At 39.4% G+C, this 16,269-nt stretch overlaps 1 protein-coding gene across 2 annotated transcripts in view; it reads left to right on the top strand.

Annotated features, from left to right (window-relative positions):
• The window catches only part of LOC104868874 (BMP-binding endothelial regulator protein), a 221,046-nt gene that overhangs the window by 112,946 nt on the left and 91,831 nt on the right, over window positions 1-16,269 (top strand). For both annotated transcript variants that reach the window (XM_010633862.3, XM_033760005.1), the window contains 2 exons: window positions 75-179; window positions 4,061-4,106. In XM_010633862.3, coding sequence (XP_010632164.1) covers window positions 75-179; window positions 4,061-4,106 — 151 coding nt within the window. The remainder of the gene's footprint in view (window positions 1-74; window positions 180-4,060; window positions 4,107-16,269) is intronic.

Here is a 16,269-nt window from a genome sequence, read left to right as displayed (position 1 = left end):
AGACTTTCTTTCCCAAGTGGAGTGGTCCCTCTCTCTGGCCTAGCTCCCACAGAATCCTGTGCTCTGTCCCACAGGAGGGTGAGGTGTGGTCTTTGGCCAACTGTACCATCTGTGCCTGTGTGACTGGCAAGACAGAGTGTCGCAGGAAGCAGTGTGTGCCCGTCAGCAGTTGCCCACAGGTATGTCTGGACAGCAACCCACTTTCTCTTTACCTGAGCCCCTTAGGAAGTGTCCTGTGTAGCCATGGTTGCCTGTCATCCTCCCTCATCCTCTAATGTGAACATTTCTAGCAAGCTCTTGTCCTAGTTCCCTGACTTCTTACTGACTTCTCCCAATTTTTAAAACATTTTCAACTCTGCTTAGGTCTGTTTTCCTGGTTGCTTTTGCTACATTTTCTGTTTACTATCCTTACCATCTGTTGCCTTTTCCTCCCTCTTCTCCCTTCTCAAATCACAGCTTTCTTCTCATGCACAGAGTGAAGTGTGGTGGCTTACTAGCAAATCTCCCAAGAAATTTCTCTTGCATAGTAGCAGCCCAGGCCCTTTGTTCTTCTCTGTCACCCTGGCCCCAGATGGAAATAGCATTCTTGTGGAAATATCTCCTTTCAAAACCTGTAGTCCAGCATGTTGAATAAAGCATCATTATATTCTCAAGCAACAGCCTCCTTGAATTCATCTTAGCAACTTGACACTTTTCAGGGTTTCATGCATTTTGGGAAAATACAAAATCCATTCAGTACCTTCCAGGGAATGAGAACAACATATCCATATACTGAAGACTTATCCTCCTTTCTCTATCATAGAGAGCTTTTTATTTCATTCACATCTGGTATTATGATAAATAAAAAGTTGCTATTTTTACTTGAGTCCCAAAGGAGTTACAAAATCTGAAAGCTGTTGCCCTTGGACAACTTAATAAAGGGGAGTGAAAAGAAGAAAAAAAAAACCCTAATTAGTTTTTCTCTAAAAGTCCTCAGATAGAAAACAGAAAACCTCCTATAAAAAGAAGAGATGCAGTGAACAGACATGAGCACAGGCTGCTCATAAATATTCATTGGGAAAGGGATTCATATTGTTTATGCCATCCTCTGGGGCCTTTGATGCTAATGAGTCTCTCAGTATGTGTTAGTAACCTTGGTTTCCTCCTCCTGCAAGACACGAATAGGGGGCTGTGTCAACCCCACCTACCTGGGCTTTCTTGGAGCTTGGAGCAGGGTTGATGATTGTTACTATCCTCTTGTTGCAGGAAATCCAACACTATTTGTGTAACCAGCGTCTCATAAGTGGTCCTTGTTCATGGACCACATTTGGGCCAGGCACATCCACCCCTCCCCATCAAGCCCTTTCCCAGCCCTTCCTTCTGTGCCTTGCCAAGTTTGTTAGCACCTTGACCAAGATCCAGCCACAAGGACCACCCTTTTGTTTCTAGGCATCTTTCCAGCTGGTTCCCCCCTTCCCACTTCTCTCCTCAGAGACCAGCAGGAAGATTATGGAAGGTGGCTTAGCTTCCCATGTGAATCGTTTGCAAACTCACCTTTCCTTCCCCACATCACCTGGGGGAATTGAAAAAGATAAAATAACATAAAGAGCATCTGTATTCCCTGTTCTATTCTTCTTGAATTCCACGCAGCTCTTTCCCAGAAGTCTGTATATCTTGCTGCAGAATTTAAGGTAAGGTTCCCTGCCTGCCCCACTGGCACCTCTGCAGGAACAAAGGAAGAGCTATGAGGGTCCCAGTGGGGACTGGGTAATATCGTCACAACACTTTCTTCTCAGTCCCACAGACATGTACTGAAGCTTCCTCTGTGGTCCCAGGACTGGTAACAATTAAACGCTGAGATGTCTTGATGTGGGTGCTCTGAGTGCCCCTTCTTACACAGTTTGCAGATTACATCAGAGCCAGTTACATGGAACTGGGCCCTCTGGCTTCACGCCTTGTTCTTGGTTCATTTCCCACCTGATTTTATGACATGATCTGTGCTTCTTTCTTTCTTTCTTTCTTTCTTTCTTTCTTTCTTTCTTTCTTTCTTTCTTTCTTTCTTTCTTTCTTTCTCTTTCTTTTTCTTTCTTTTTCTCTCTCTCATTGAGTTTATTGGTACGTTTTAGGTATATAATTCAGTTACCCTCATTATTGGGATCTTGTACCTTTAGATGACAGGTCTTGGTTCTCATTTTTTCCCCTTGTCCCTGCCCTCCCTTCACCCTCTCCTCCTCTCCCCATTTACAAATACTGTATTTCCATTTTTCATTTTCTCATATATTTTTCCTTTATTTCCTTTCCCCTACCCTTCCCACTTCCCCTACACCTTTAGCCCTTTTCCTCCTATTTCACATCGTCAGTTATCTCATTAGGATCTTGTGTACCATTATAGGTGTGCTACCTTCTTTCCCCATAAGGGAGATGGCAGTTTCTGCCTTCATGTGGATGTAGGAAATCAAGCCGCATTGGGTTCTGGACGTGGCATTAAACTTCTCTGCTCCATGGGGATAGACAGCCTTTCTCTGTCCTCCTGCAGCCATTGTTTCAGGGGTTAAGATTACTCATCTGGCTTTGTTCTCAGATGATTCCTGTCATGACAGATTAAAGAAGGCTCCATGCCAAACAGAAACAGAAACAGGTACTAGATCTTTAGGAAATGAGATGGTGTCGGGATTCCCTCGAGCCATGGCATGGCTAAGGGGCTGAGTTTGACGTCTCATTCAAAGTTGCCATGGCCTTTAAAGTGTTCTAGATGATGGAAGAAAACCAGAATGAGTCCTGGTTCTAGTTGCTTAATACTGTAATTAATCTGCCTATCAAAGTCAATATAACTTTCATTTTTAAGATACCCACACCTGTTCTTGATTCACCTGGCCTCAGTGAATGAGCACTGTGTGACCTAGTCCTTGTCACAGGTTGTAGGTGACCTCTCTATGGCCTCTTTTCCTTAGTCCCTACAAACAGTATGAGGATCCTCCATCTGGAGTGGTGTGGTGTTTAACTGAGATACAGTATGACGAATGTGAAATGTAGAGTAGAAAATCACTGTTAGATTCTTTTAAAATACAGGATTATGGAGAATGGAAATCTGCAGGGGAAAGAACACAGCCTTGGGTAGCATAAAACCAAGATTAATTCTAGGTTCTACTTTCCCTGCTGCATGACATCAATTTTTCATCTACAATAAAGGAAATGCTCAGCTGCTCAGGTTCTTGTGATTCCTAATAACAATGGGTATAATCTCTAACATTCATTAACCCTTAATATAGTTAACTCCTCAAACCAATGTAACTAACCCAATGTTAGGTAATGCACTTGAGGGATCTACAGGAAGTCTGTGACAAAGCAAGTGCTCCCTAAATGCTCATCTTCTTTCACATTTCTTTTATCTATGATTAACCAAACCAATGAGCCAGAGATGAGACAGAGCTGTCCTCTGAACCCGGAGAATGCACATCTTTTTCTAAAGGTCATGAGGTAAAAAACATGAAAAGATATGCAGTGAGGGCAAATTGAACTGAATTTCCAAAAAGGTAATGGAAATCACTTAGTGTTTCAGAGGGCTCAGACCTGGTGGCTCTGACTGCATCCCAGTGACATCACATGGGTAAGGTACCACTTTGTGCAAGAAGGCCTCGCACAGAGCCTGACCCACAGCCTGGACACAGCTGGTGTCCACAGGTTGCATGAGCCCTCAGCCTGGATTGCAGTTTACTTTTTGGGCTCCTCCCACAAAGATAAAAAGAAGACCTTGACCAGACTGGCAGGCTGGCAGGCAGCACTCACTAAGTGTGCCCTGCATATCTGTGAGGGGACTGTCCGTCTTCCCTTCATGCTCCATGAGAAACCTCACACTTCTCAGAGGATAGAAACAGCAAGGCCTTTGAAATGAACTGGCCTGGCCTCAGAGCTCAACAGGTGACACCCTACTTTATCATCATCAACACCTTCTGGATGCTGAGTTCAAACACAGATTGGCCTGATTTCCTTGGTTTATCTCGTATTGGATTTGAACGAAGAGCTTTGTCTTCAGCCGGCCCTGTTTGTAGCATTAACTCTTTATTTTTTCTCTCCTGATTAGGGTAAAATTCTCAACCGAAAAGGATGCTGCCCTATTTGCACTGAAAGTAAGTTCATTGCTTTGAAAATATGCTGTTGCTATTTGTCTGGCATTTTATGATATAATAAGGAAACTATTTTCTGAACACTAATTCTGTGGGCATAGGACAGAGATTCCCACCATGCTGCACACGCTAAGTCTGTTGTAATCCTCTTACAGAAGCATGTTTGAGACAAATGTGGATTTGCCATCATAACTTTAATTGCTATGAGAATCAGAAATATAAAGGATCTAATGAAGTTTTTAAAAGGACCAGATAATGTGCATTCTAACTGCTAATAGCATTTATAGTCATAGCGGCTAAGATAATGACATCCAGGAACACCAAACATCTATAATGTAGGAGGGATTCTCCCTCTCTCAGGGTGAAACCACATGGCTGTGCTTCCTCCCTCAGCCAGGCCCTCACTCTTTACCGCTTTACTTAGGCACAGCCAAAGTGGATGGTTGTGAAGAGGTCACAGAGGTCACTGGGCACACAAGGGCATTGCAGTCCTGTGACTTTTAACTAAGTTCTTGGAGGTTCTTTCTGCTTGTGCCCTGTTCTGGAAACCAGCTGAGATTGCACATCTAATTTTTGGGGACAGACATGGCAACAGGTTTCATATCAGCTGCAAGTAAACATCAGCACATCATTATTTCAATCCTTGTCAGATGCATGTGGTTTTGAGATAGTTTTCTGAAGTATTTCATTGAGGGGTATTGGTAATGCTTTGTCAGATTAGTTCTGCATAGGATGAGCGGAGTTAACAAAGCCAGGAAACCAATTAGGAACTATTTCTCAACCCCATCAGAGTATGAGGAGTGAGAGCTTCATGGCCCATGACACCAGCATTCCTAGGGACAAGCGTGTTCCTTCTTTCATTTTTCTTTCATTTATCTAACATCAGAGTTTCTGTCACTAAGAGTAGTCTCAGTGTCTTTTATCATTTTATTTATTGAATAGTTAGTACTTTTGTATGATAGGTATGTAGGATCACTTTATATGTATGTAAAACCACATTGCTATCACCTATTATGTAGCTAGTATGTAATAACTATTTTTACAGACACAGCTATCAAACAGTTATAAATGGGATAAAAGTGCTGGTTGAACTAATAAAAATGAATTATAGACTTAATAATAAAGAGGTTTTCTTTGAAGATAATAAAGTACATAAAATAACTTGAAGGAAGGAGGCCATGAAGTATGACTTGGTAGAGTGCAGGAAGAATTTTCTATGATTAACACATCAACTGATTTAAAGTAATGTTTTAAAGTACTACATTTAATCATCTATCCAGAAACATTTTTTTTTAAACTGGAAATTGAATCCAATGCTTTTGCACTGAGCTACATATCCAGGCTTTTTTTATTTATCTTTATCTTGAGAGACAGGATCATGCTGTTTCTTAGTTGCCTGAACTGGGATCAAATGTACAGTCCTCCTACCTCTGCCTCCTAGGGTGCTAGGATCACAGGCATGGGCCACCATACCTGGTTCAGAGGCATGGTTATGGATGGTTCTGAGGCTGCTTTCAGCTGAATTTTTCTTGCATAAGCAGCTATAGCCTATGTGGATAAAGTTTTCCTCTGCATCCATGGCAATGCAGATGTTTGCAATTCCCCCATGAATTGGCTCCTGTGTGATGCAAAGACAGACCTCTAAGAACTCCTAGTATTTTCTAATTTACTCTCAGCATGCATGGGCACAGCAGGTTACATCCACAATCATATCGACATCAGGTGGGAACACTACTTAGCTTCATAAAAACATCTGCCCAGCCTCATCTAGAAACAAACCAAATCTTGAAACATCTAACTTTTATGTTGCAAGAATCAAAAATTATTGAGGGAGTTGGGAGCAAAGCTAAGTTTCATTATTATTTTACCGTTTTGAGTTGGCTTTTCCAGACCTAGAGGACTAGTGACTTCTCAGAAAAGAGGGGGAAAGGACAAGAAAGAAAAGCAAAGACTAGAATGATGGACCTGGTAAGGTAGAATAAAGCCAAGTCTGCAGCAGTTGTATTAAATTGAATGTGTAAGACATGTAGCTGAGCCCAGGCTTCCTCCATTGTCACAAGAGGCAGCTGGCACAGCCAAAAGCCATTCAGCTGTAGGGACATCAGGAGGCCACTAACTCTGCACCTGCATCTGGCAGGTCAGAGCTGCAGGTGCTTTTGCATGCAGTTCTCTGTCCAAATCTAAATTATATCATCAGATGACAATTTCTCAACTTCCTTTGGTAGTCTTTCCATGTGTTTACACTCTCTTCTCTCCAACAGTCTTCCTATCCTTGCTGTAATACTCATTGTTTTTGGCCAGCCTTATCTGCTCAGTCAGTTCAGAGATGGGATGGGTTCCAGTTTTTATAAGCAGTGCCTGCTTTTTATAACACAGATAGACTTATTGTGATGTCCTTTAGCTGTGACATCCAGGAACACCAAAGTTCTATAATCTAGGAGGGATTCTTCCTCTCTCAGGATGAAACCACATGGCTGTGTCTAAACCTCCTACTTTGAAATTCTTTTTGTCATTTTACCCAGGACCCAGAACAAATGTTTAGGCTCATTTTCCCAACTTCTCTCAATTATGAAAGTTCTTCTGCTATTTTTTAGAGTAGACTGAGTCTATAAAACAAGCACAAAAAAGAATCTTATTTTATAAAACCAGAAAAAATATTTTATTAAAACACACATGCACATATATGCACATATATATGTACTTGTATGTACACACACACACACACACACACACACACACACACACCACTCCTCCAGATTGCTCCAGGGTTTCCTTTTTGAAAAAAAATTAGAAACATTTTAAGTAACATGCAAAATATGAAAGGTGTAAATATTCATAGGGTACTGTGTAAAGTTTAATGTGTGTCAATATTGAAGTGTTCAAATTTGGTTAAACATACTCTGGGATTTTCAGCCTCAGTCTTTGGGCAGATGACCCTGTGCTGGGACTATCCTTGAATGGTCTGCCTTGGACAATACAAGAGTCTAGCATCCTTGGACTCTACCAACTAACTGCCATCAACAACCCTTTCCCGAGGTTGTAACAACCCCCAAAATGCCTCTTGTTGGACAAAAACTCCCCCATTTGAGAATCTCAGTCCCCCACACAAGGGACACATCCTCAGTGAGGGCAGAGCACCTGTGGAGCTGGACCAGTAACTTCCTGTCAGTACTGCTGCTGAAACACAGTCAGAGAGTACCATAACATTGCTCTCTGCTGTGTGAAGGTGAAAATCAGAGCCCCTGACTTTGCTTGAATATGTTTTTTGCATTAAATTTCCTAGCCCAAGAGAGTTATAAAGATATCAGTATAACTTGATGGATTAAAAGTTGCAGGCTTTTCTTTCATTGTTCAGAAGCTAGAAATAAATTTGCAGCCTACCTCAGATGTTATGCAGTGTTTGATTACGAAGTTCACCTCTGGTTTCATGTGTACTTTCACACTGGCATGTCTTGAATTGCTCAGGACATGTATCTGTGAGCTCCTTTCAATTCTTTTTTCAAGGAGGCAAGACTACATGCATACATGAAATAATGAAAAACATGCATAATGAAATAAGTTGATTACAGAGCGCAAATATCCTCAAACTCCTTTTGATTCTCAATATTAGTTGAATGAACATTGCATTTTTTCCAGAGGCATGACATTGTTGTTGCCTGTCACCAAACTCCTGCAGAATTTTTTCCTACCTGTGTTGGTCTTAGTCTTCATCATGTTTAGTCACTAAGAAAAAACCTGAATATGTAGAACCTTTCTCCAGGCACCCATGCAGTAGTCAGTGATGATTGTGACTCACAATCCTGTGTGTAGGTAGTCATAATGGAATGAAATTATAGGTTTGGACTCAAGGATGCTGATGGATTCTATCAAAATGAGTGGGAAACTCCTCTTAAAACCAGACCTGCAGAGAGTAATAAGAGCATTGCTGTCTTTGAACAGCTCTGGACTACTCTCTTTCCAATAGAAAAATAAATAAATTTGTCTTGGATTGTTTGTTTAAAGTACAATATTTGAAGTGAGCTAAATAACCTTAATAAAGCTATTGTCAAGTGCTGTGACTAGCTATGATATGAAATTCAGTCTGGAGTAGCTTCATGTGGGTCTGAGACTGACCATAAGACAGGAGCTAGGAGGGCCACTTGTGGTGAGGGCACAGGGCTTGCTTTATATGACATTTTTTTGTGTGTGTGTTGGCAAACAGTATGTGGAATCATGACATGTCCTCAATGTTTGTTTTCAGACCTGTAAATAATACTAAGCATCAAAATTGTCACTGATACAGGTGTGTGTGTGTGTGAGAGAGAGAGAGTGTGTGTGTATGTGTGTGTGTGTGTGTGTGTGTGTGTGAGAGAGAGAGAGAGAGAGTGTGTGTGTGTGTGTGTGTGTATGAGACTGTGTATGGAGAGAGAGGAATGGTGGGGAGGGAGAGAGGTAGAGTGATTGATTACAATGAGACTGTGTATGGAGAGAGAGGAATGGTGGGGAGGGAGAGAGGTAGAGTGATTGATTACACAGTATGAGAAAATTTCACCTTTTAATCATCTACAAAACCAGATACAGCCTGGATATGGACAGCTGTTTCCAGGTGTCATAGATTCATATACTGTGGCTGTGGCTGTGCTACCTGGATTCAACCTAAACCTGAGCATCCCAACTTAAAGGCAAACTTTTCACAGCATAGCTGCAATGCAGGGACACTAAGCACAGATGCAAGTTTAATTGCAATAACCTCAAGGGCTCTTCATCCCATAGTAACAGGAAATAGTACATTTCAGCATCTCAGTGCTTGAAGAGGCTCACAGTGATTTTTGGCAGATGTTACCTAAGCACCTGCAATGCCTGTAGGTGTCTGCAATTAAACAGAGTCACTTTAGAGGAGGAATAAAATGACAGTTTCACTAATTCTCCTGGAAAAAAACCCATAATAAAGCCATGAGCTTGGGGCCTATATTATGAGAAATATCACTGATAGAGATTCTGAAAATTAGCAATTCTAAGCCAGGTGTGGTGGCGCACACCTGTAATCCCAGCACTTGGGAGGATGAGGCAGAAGGATCACTGTGAGTTCAAGACCAGCCTGGGCTACATAGTGAGTTCCAGGACAGTCTCAACTATATAGTGAGACCCTGTCTCAAAAAACCAAAAAAGAAAAAAAGAAAGAAATAATGAAAGAAAATTAGCAGTTCTATATTTGAACAATATTTATGGCCTCAAACACTGGAAGCAACTCCAGGTCACTCTATAGATTAATTTTAGTGGTATATTGTAGATATTCATAATGACACTATTTATCACCTGTGCATAATATATCTTGATTCTTCTTTTCCCCCTATCCCCTCCTTTCCATTCCTCTTCTCCTACTTTTTTAACAAAAGCTTTCTTTTCATTTTTTCCTTCTATTGTTTTTTCTTTTACCTTCCTTTTCTTCTTCCCCCTCCCTAGTTCCCCTTCCCATTTCAACATTTTCTTCCTATTTCTCACTATCTATTACATATTTTGGTCTTTATTTATACTTTCTGGTTTGTCACACCAGAGAAACATTTTTCATATATTTATTTATTTTTTTTCAGCTTTAATTGAGTTTATTGGTACATTTTAGGGATACAGTACAGTTACATTCATTGTTGGGATCATGTACCTGTACATGGCAAGTCTTGATTCTCATTTTTTCCCCTTACCTCTGCCCTCCCTTCACCCCCTCCTTGCTGCCTGTATTTCTTCATCTGAGAAGTGTCTTCATTTCAGATGTGCACTTTTGGGCTGGGTCTTTAAATTTGAGGGTTCTGAGTTTTTAAAATTTTTAATATATTCTAGATATTAGACTGAGGAGTGGTGGTAAAATTTTTTTCCCATCCTAAGTGTTATCTCTCCACTCCATTGGTGGTTTGTTTTGCTGTATAAAAGCTTTTTCATATGATGAGATCCCAATGTTGATTCTTTAAGATATTTTCTGTGTGATCAGGGTTTTTCTGCCTTTAAGAGTTTTACCTGTTTTATCCTTCAGTAGACTAAATGTTTCTGTTTCAATATTTAGATATTTGATATATTTCAGTTTTACTTTAGTGCATGATGAGAGGCATGGGTCTAGGTTTAACCTTCAACATAAAGAAAGCCAGTCTTTCCAGCACCACTTATTAAAGAGGCTGTCATGCTACCAGTGAGAGTGTTTGGCCCTTTTCTAAAGTATAAGATGGCTGATTATATTTGGAGTTGTTTCTGCATCTTCTATTGTGTTTCATTGATCCTCAGTTCTTTTCATATTTTTCTTTTCCCCAGTACCAGAGTATTTTTTTCTTGGTACCTTTATAGTATAATTTCAAGTCAGGGATTGTGATGCTTCAGGCTTTGACTTTGTTTCCCCACATTGTTTTTGCTATTCTAGATCTCTTTTGTTCCAAATGAATTTTAAGATAATTTTCTCTAGTCATATGAAGTATGCTATTGGTATTTTGATGAGAATTGCAATAAAACTGTATACCAATTTTGGAAAGATGGCCATTTTCACTATATTAGCTCTTCCTACTCAAGAACAAGGGATATCTTTCCTTTTGCTAATGTGCTCTTTGATCTCCTTTTTCAGATTACTGTAGTTTTCAATGTAAAGATTTTTTACTTCATTGTTAGTTGGATTTCTAAATCTGTTTTATGTGATTGTTAGAGGTGGTGGTTCCCCAGTTTTTCTGTCAGGGAGTTTGTTATTTGTGTACTGGAATGCTATTGATTTTTGAGTATGACTTTGTATCCAGCTGTGCTACTGAATTTGGTCATTAAATCCAGGAATGTTTTGATAGAGTTATTTGAGTCAAATGTAGAGTATCATGTCATCTACAAATAATGATAATTTAACTTATTTATATCCTATCCTCATTCCTTTTATTTTTCTCTTGTTTAATTGCTATACTTGATCTTAGCCAAAAGGCAGAGAAGTGATTCTCTTGTTTAATTGCTCTGGCTAATGTTTCCACAACTATATTGAATAGGACTGATGAAAATGGACATCCTTGTCTTGTTCTTGATTTTAGTGTGAAAGCTTTCAGTTTTTTACCATTGAGTCTGATATTGGCTGTTGGTTTGTCTTGGCTTTTATTAGATTGAGATGAAAGAACAAGTCTATTCCAATTTTATGTAGTTTTTTTTTTATCTTGAGTGGGTGTTGGACTTTGTCAAATGCTTTTTCAGAAACAATTGAGGTGATCATGTGGTTTTTGTCCATGGTTCTATTAATATGGTATATTGCACTTGTTGATTTCCATATGTTGAACCATCCCTATATCCCTGGGATACATTCTTTTTGGTCCTGGGGTATAATCTTCTTGATTTATTTTATTTGCCCATAACTTACTGAGAATTTTTGTATCTGTGTTTATTAGTGAAACTGGGCCGTAGTTCACATTTTTGTTGAAACTTTCTGTGGTTTTGTTATCAGGGAAATGCTTGCTTCCAAGAATGAATTTGGGTGTATCGCTCTTTTTCAAGTTTCATTAAAGAGTTTGAGCAGTAGTGCTATTAGATCTCCTCTAAAGTTCTTGTAGAATTCAGCAATGAATCTGTCAGAACCTGGGTTTTTCTGTATTATAGATTTTTAATTATGTCTTCAATTCCACTGACTAATATTGGGCTATTTAGAATTTTTGTATGTTCTTAAAACAGCTTTGTTAATTCCCATGTATCTAGGAATCTGTCCATTTCTTCTGTTTTCCATCTTACAAGTATACAGGCTCTGGAAGTAGGTATTAATGATCTGGATATCTGCAGGATTTGTTGTGATTTTTACCCTTTTTATTCCTAATTACATGGATTTGAGTCTTTTCTTCTTTTTCATAAGATTGGCTAAGGGTTTCTTAACTTTATCTAATCTTTCAAAGAACCAACTGTTTGATTCATTGATTCTTTGTATTGTTCTCTTACTCTAAATTACATTAATTTTAGTTCTAATCATTATAGTTTCCTCCCTTGTACAAGCTTAGGGCTTGACTTGCTCTTATTTTTCTAGGAGATTGTGTTTCAAGATTGTTTTTTATTTGAGGTCACTCTGTTTTTCTAATGTGGGAATTCACTGTAAATTTCCCTCTTATGACTGCTTCCATTATGTCCCATAAGTTTTTATATGTTGTATTGGCTTTGTTGTTTAATTGTAGAAATTAGTATATGCTCATTTATCTGTATGTCAAATTCTTCTATGCTTGGGAAGTTTTCAGCCATTATTTCTGTGAACAGGATTTTTATGTCATTTAATTATCTCCTGCTTTTGTAATGATTCCAGTTGATCTTACATTACTCTTTTTTGCATCATCTAGCAGCTGCTGGATCAGTTCTTTCCTAGTGTCTTGCTATTTTTAAGAAATCTTTCTTTTCCTGATGGATAACTTCAAACCTGTTCTAGATCTGATATTCTGTCTTTACATTGGTTTATTTTGCTGCACATATTTTAAATAGAATTTTTAATTGCCTGGATATCTCTGAATCTGTTTCATGGATTATATTTCTTTTCTATGGTGGTCATTTATAATTTCCTAAGTCCCCCTTTTTTTGCATCTACTCTAGATTCATTAACCATGTTCTTCCTCATGGTCATCATCTTTTTAGTTATCAAGAAATAATGTCTAATTTGATTTTTGCTAGAGCTTCTTTCCTCTGCTTTACTTTCACTGTTACTATTTTAGGGAATTTAATTGCCCCACATCATGGCCTCCTGGGTTTGCCTTGGGAAAGCTGGACATCTGCAGTTGCATCTTACTTCCATGTCTTCTCATTTTCTTTTTATCTCTCTTTTTTTATTTGTTTCTGTGTTGATGTTTATAAACTGCTTATGGTAGCTAACTTTATTGCTGTTATCTTAGGAAATGATTACTTTTCAGAGATGTCTTCCAGTTGTAGGTAGCTTTTGACTTGTGAATTTGTTGCAAGATCTGATCTCTTCAATTTATTTGAGATGAGAGTTGCTATTTGGCCTGGCCCTGGTTCTTTGGTACTGGCCTTATTATTATGACCCTCAGGCAATTTCAGTCTTGATGTACAAAGAAGAACCACTGATTACTTTGCTGAAGTAGAACAATCAGTAATAATAATAATATGATGAATAACAGCCTAGGAAATGTGTGGTAAATATTTATCACCTTTAACTATATGAACAGCACTTGCCATTATTTAACAAAATGTAAAACCAGAAAAAAATCCACAATTATATACAATAAATATCCCCTCAATATAGTGATTTTAACCTCAGGAGAGAAGAGTTTAAAGAAATAAGAGGAAAAAAATAGAGAAATAGAAGAGGACAATATTAGAAGCAAGACTGAAGAACGAAGGAAGATTACACAAGCTTTAGAAAAGTTATGAAGAAGACAAGAAGGAAAGAAAGAAGGGAAAACCAGAAACAATAACAGAATAAAACAACAACAAAGAAAATTAGAAACACTGTTTATACTTATATAAAAGAAAGAACAAAAACATCAAAACCAAAGAAAGGAAGAAAAGATTGGCCATTTTAGTGTGTCTCTCCACTGTCACTGATAGACCAAGGTGGAAGAAAAGTTCAGATGTATGTTGGTTGATCCCAGCAACACTGCAGTAGAATTACAGTGGGGGTAGTGGATAATCCTAGCAAGGCTGCATTTTGAACTTCACTGAAGTTCAGGCTGATCTTAGTTTCCACCTGTGAGGCCAGGACCCGAGTTGTTCAGGCAACAGCACCCCAGGTGCCTCTTTCCACCATGATCTCAGGTCCTTGACCCTGGGCCTCTCCCACAGCTGCACCTCATTCTGACACTAGGAGCCACATGATGGAATCAACCCACTACAGCTCTGAGTTTATTTCTCCTCTTTCCAAAATAGCTGCAGCTGATTGACTTCTCCTGGGGACACTTGAATTGAATTGGAATTCATCAGCTACTTCATCCTGAATTGTCCACTGCTTCATTCTACTGATGTGTTTCTCCATGGAGGTCTCTGGGGTTACTATACTCACTGTGCTTCAGCAGTTTCCAGCCACCTCTCTCACATTGCAAGCTGGGATTCAAAGAGAACACTGTTTGCCAACTCCCTCTTCTACTTTGAGGTCTCTCTCTTCACTTTCCTCCTGTGCTCCAGTTGTCACTGCAGATACCAGGTTCCAGGGGGTCCTTGCTTCTCTTTCCCACATTTCTATATTCTAGCATCTGGACTCCAAATCACAGAGAGGATGATTTGCTGCTGCTCACCATTCTGCTATCTTCCTGGAATTCTCCTTAATGTTTCTTACTGTAAACTGGTGTATAATTAAAGGAGAAAACCACAGTCACTCCCATTTACCTGAGTGGGGTTACTTTTATCCACTGTCTGTTGCCAGCTTTTTCAGGTGCATGAGGTAGTACTGCTTGTCCAATACCAACACCCTGTGGAAAGGTACAATAGGTGCTATACTGATACAAGTAGGGTTAGGATTTTGTAAGTACTGAGTATAGTAGTTAGCATTCATCAGCACATGAAGCATAGCCACATCATCAATATCAGATAATAGTCACAGCAACAACAGAAGCTGTGGCTATTGGTTTTTAGCACCTGCTATCTAAACACTGTCCTTGGTTGTCACATTTGATCTGATTTATCCTCAAGATCACAACATGACCAAGTAGTGGCATTAGATCCCCTTTCCAATGAGGAAACTGAGGCAGGAAGATGGAGCCCAAGACAAGCCTTGCAGCCTGAATTCCCCAGAGCTTGGCTGGATGACTTTTATAACCACTGTCTTTTGTGCAGTGAGATAGGAGAGGAGGTCATAAGGACGAGGCTCCAGTTGGTAGGGGTGGAGATTGGAGAGGAAGAGGAGTTTCCAGGGTAGCTGCTTCCCTCCTTCACTGCCATGAGAGGAGCAGAGGTGACCTTGGGCCTTTCCCCTTCAGGTAGCTCCTAGATTGTTAGCTCAAATGCAGATATGGATCTCAGGCTGCTCCATGCTCAACTCCACTTCTAGCTAGCTTGTCTTTTCGGCTCTACTCATTTTTCAGGCTCTCTAATTTCCTCCTGACAACTCAGAGTTGACATACTTCAGGGGCAGTTGAAGACCTCCCTCGTCATTTTGCTTACAATATTTATAATCTCTGTACTTCTCAACTTGAGAGCATTTGTGCACAATTGCTGCCAAGAAGGAGAGAGAGCAGAGTCACACTCTAGGTTGCATCCATGCCCATCACCATTTTAGTGTCATGGACTTCTACATGGAGTTAGCCTTGCCTGTGAGCCCAGCCTCCTGCCTCTGTAGCAAGGAAACTAAAGATCGAAGAAGACTAACACTAGCTGTGTTTCTTGTATACAACAAATTGCTGGACTTTGCTTCTTATTCCATTTTGCCAGTCTATTTCTCTTGATTGGTGAGTTGAGGTCATTTACATTGCTGGTTATAACTGATATGTACTGACTTATTATTGGCAGGTTATTGGCCTTTTGTTGACTCTTTTTACTTTTTCAACTTCTCCTTTTAATTTCTTGCCTTGCCTATTTGATTTGCTCTGTTGGGCCTCATGGTGTTGTTGCCTTCATTGTCTTTTTCTAGGATCTTGTTTAGAATTCCTTGTAGTACTGGTTTTGTATTCATGTAGTTTCTCAGGTGTTCTTTGTCGTGGAAGTGTCTTATTTCCCCATCCATTTTGAAAGAGAGTTTTGCTGGATGCATCAGTCTAGGTTGGAGGTTGTTCTCTTTTAGTACTTGAAATATCTCATTCCAGACTGAAAGTGAAAAGATAGAAAACAATTCTCCATGTGACAGGAGCTGAGAAAAAAACAGGGGTAGCAATCTTATTTGCAGGCAAAGTAAATTTCAAACCAGAACTGAATCTAGTATTATTGATGTAGGACGGTACTGTGTTATACCTCTATGAATGTAAAATATCTAGTACCTGCTTTATGATACATAATAGGGACCGTGCTTTATCAGAGCTACATTTAATGATATTACTCTAGAATATTCTCTTTCCAGATGATGATTAAGAGGTTAATAGAAAAAATGGTGCCAGGTGCCACAACAGCAACAGAACTTGGCTGTTTTCTGGATATTATTCTTTTCTTTGTTTTTTTTTTAATGGAATGTGTTGAATGCCTATAATTTTGTTCAGATGACTGCAGAACCTGGAAAAGCTGTTGCTGCTATCGATGCATAACATACTATTATTAGTCTTTTTATATATATATA

The sequence above is a fragment of the Fukomys damarensis genome, unplaced genomic scaffold, assembly GCF_012274545.1.
Source record: "Fukomys damarensis isolate Sample0158 unplaced genomic scaffold, DMR_v1.0_HiC HiC_scaffold_38, whole genome shotgun sequence".
Classification (NCBI taxonomy): Eukaryota; Metazoa; Chordata; class Mammalia; order Rodentia; family Bathyergidae; genus Fukomys; species Fukomys damarensis.
Note: the sequence above shows the minus strand (reverse complement) of the source record. Positions and strands in the feature narration are given on the sequence as shown.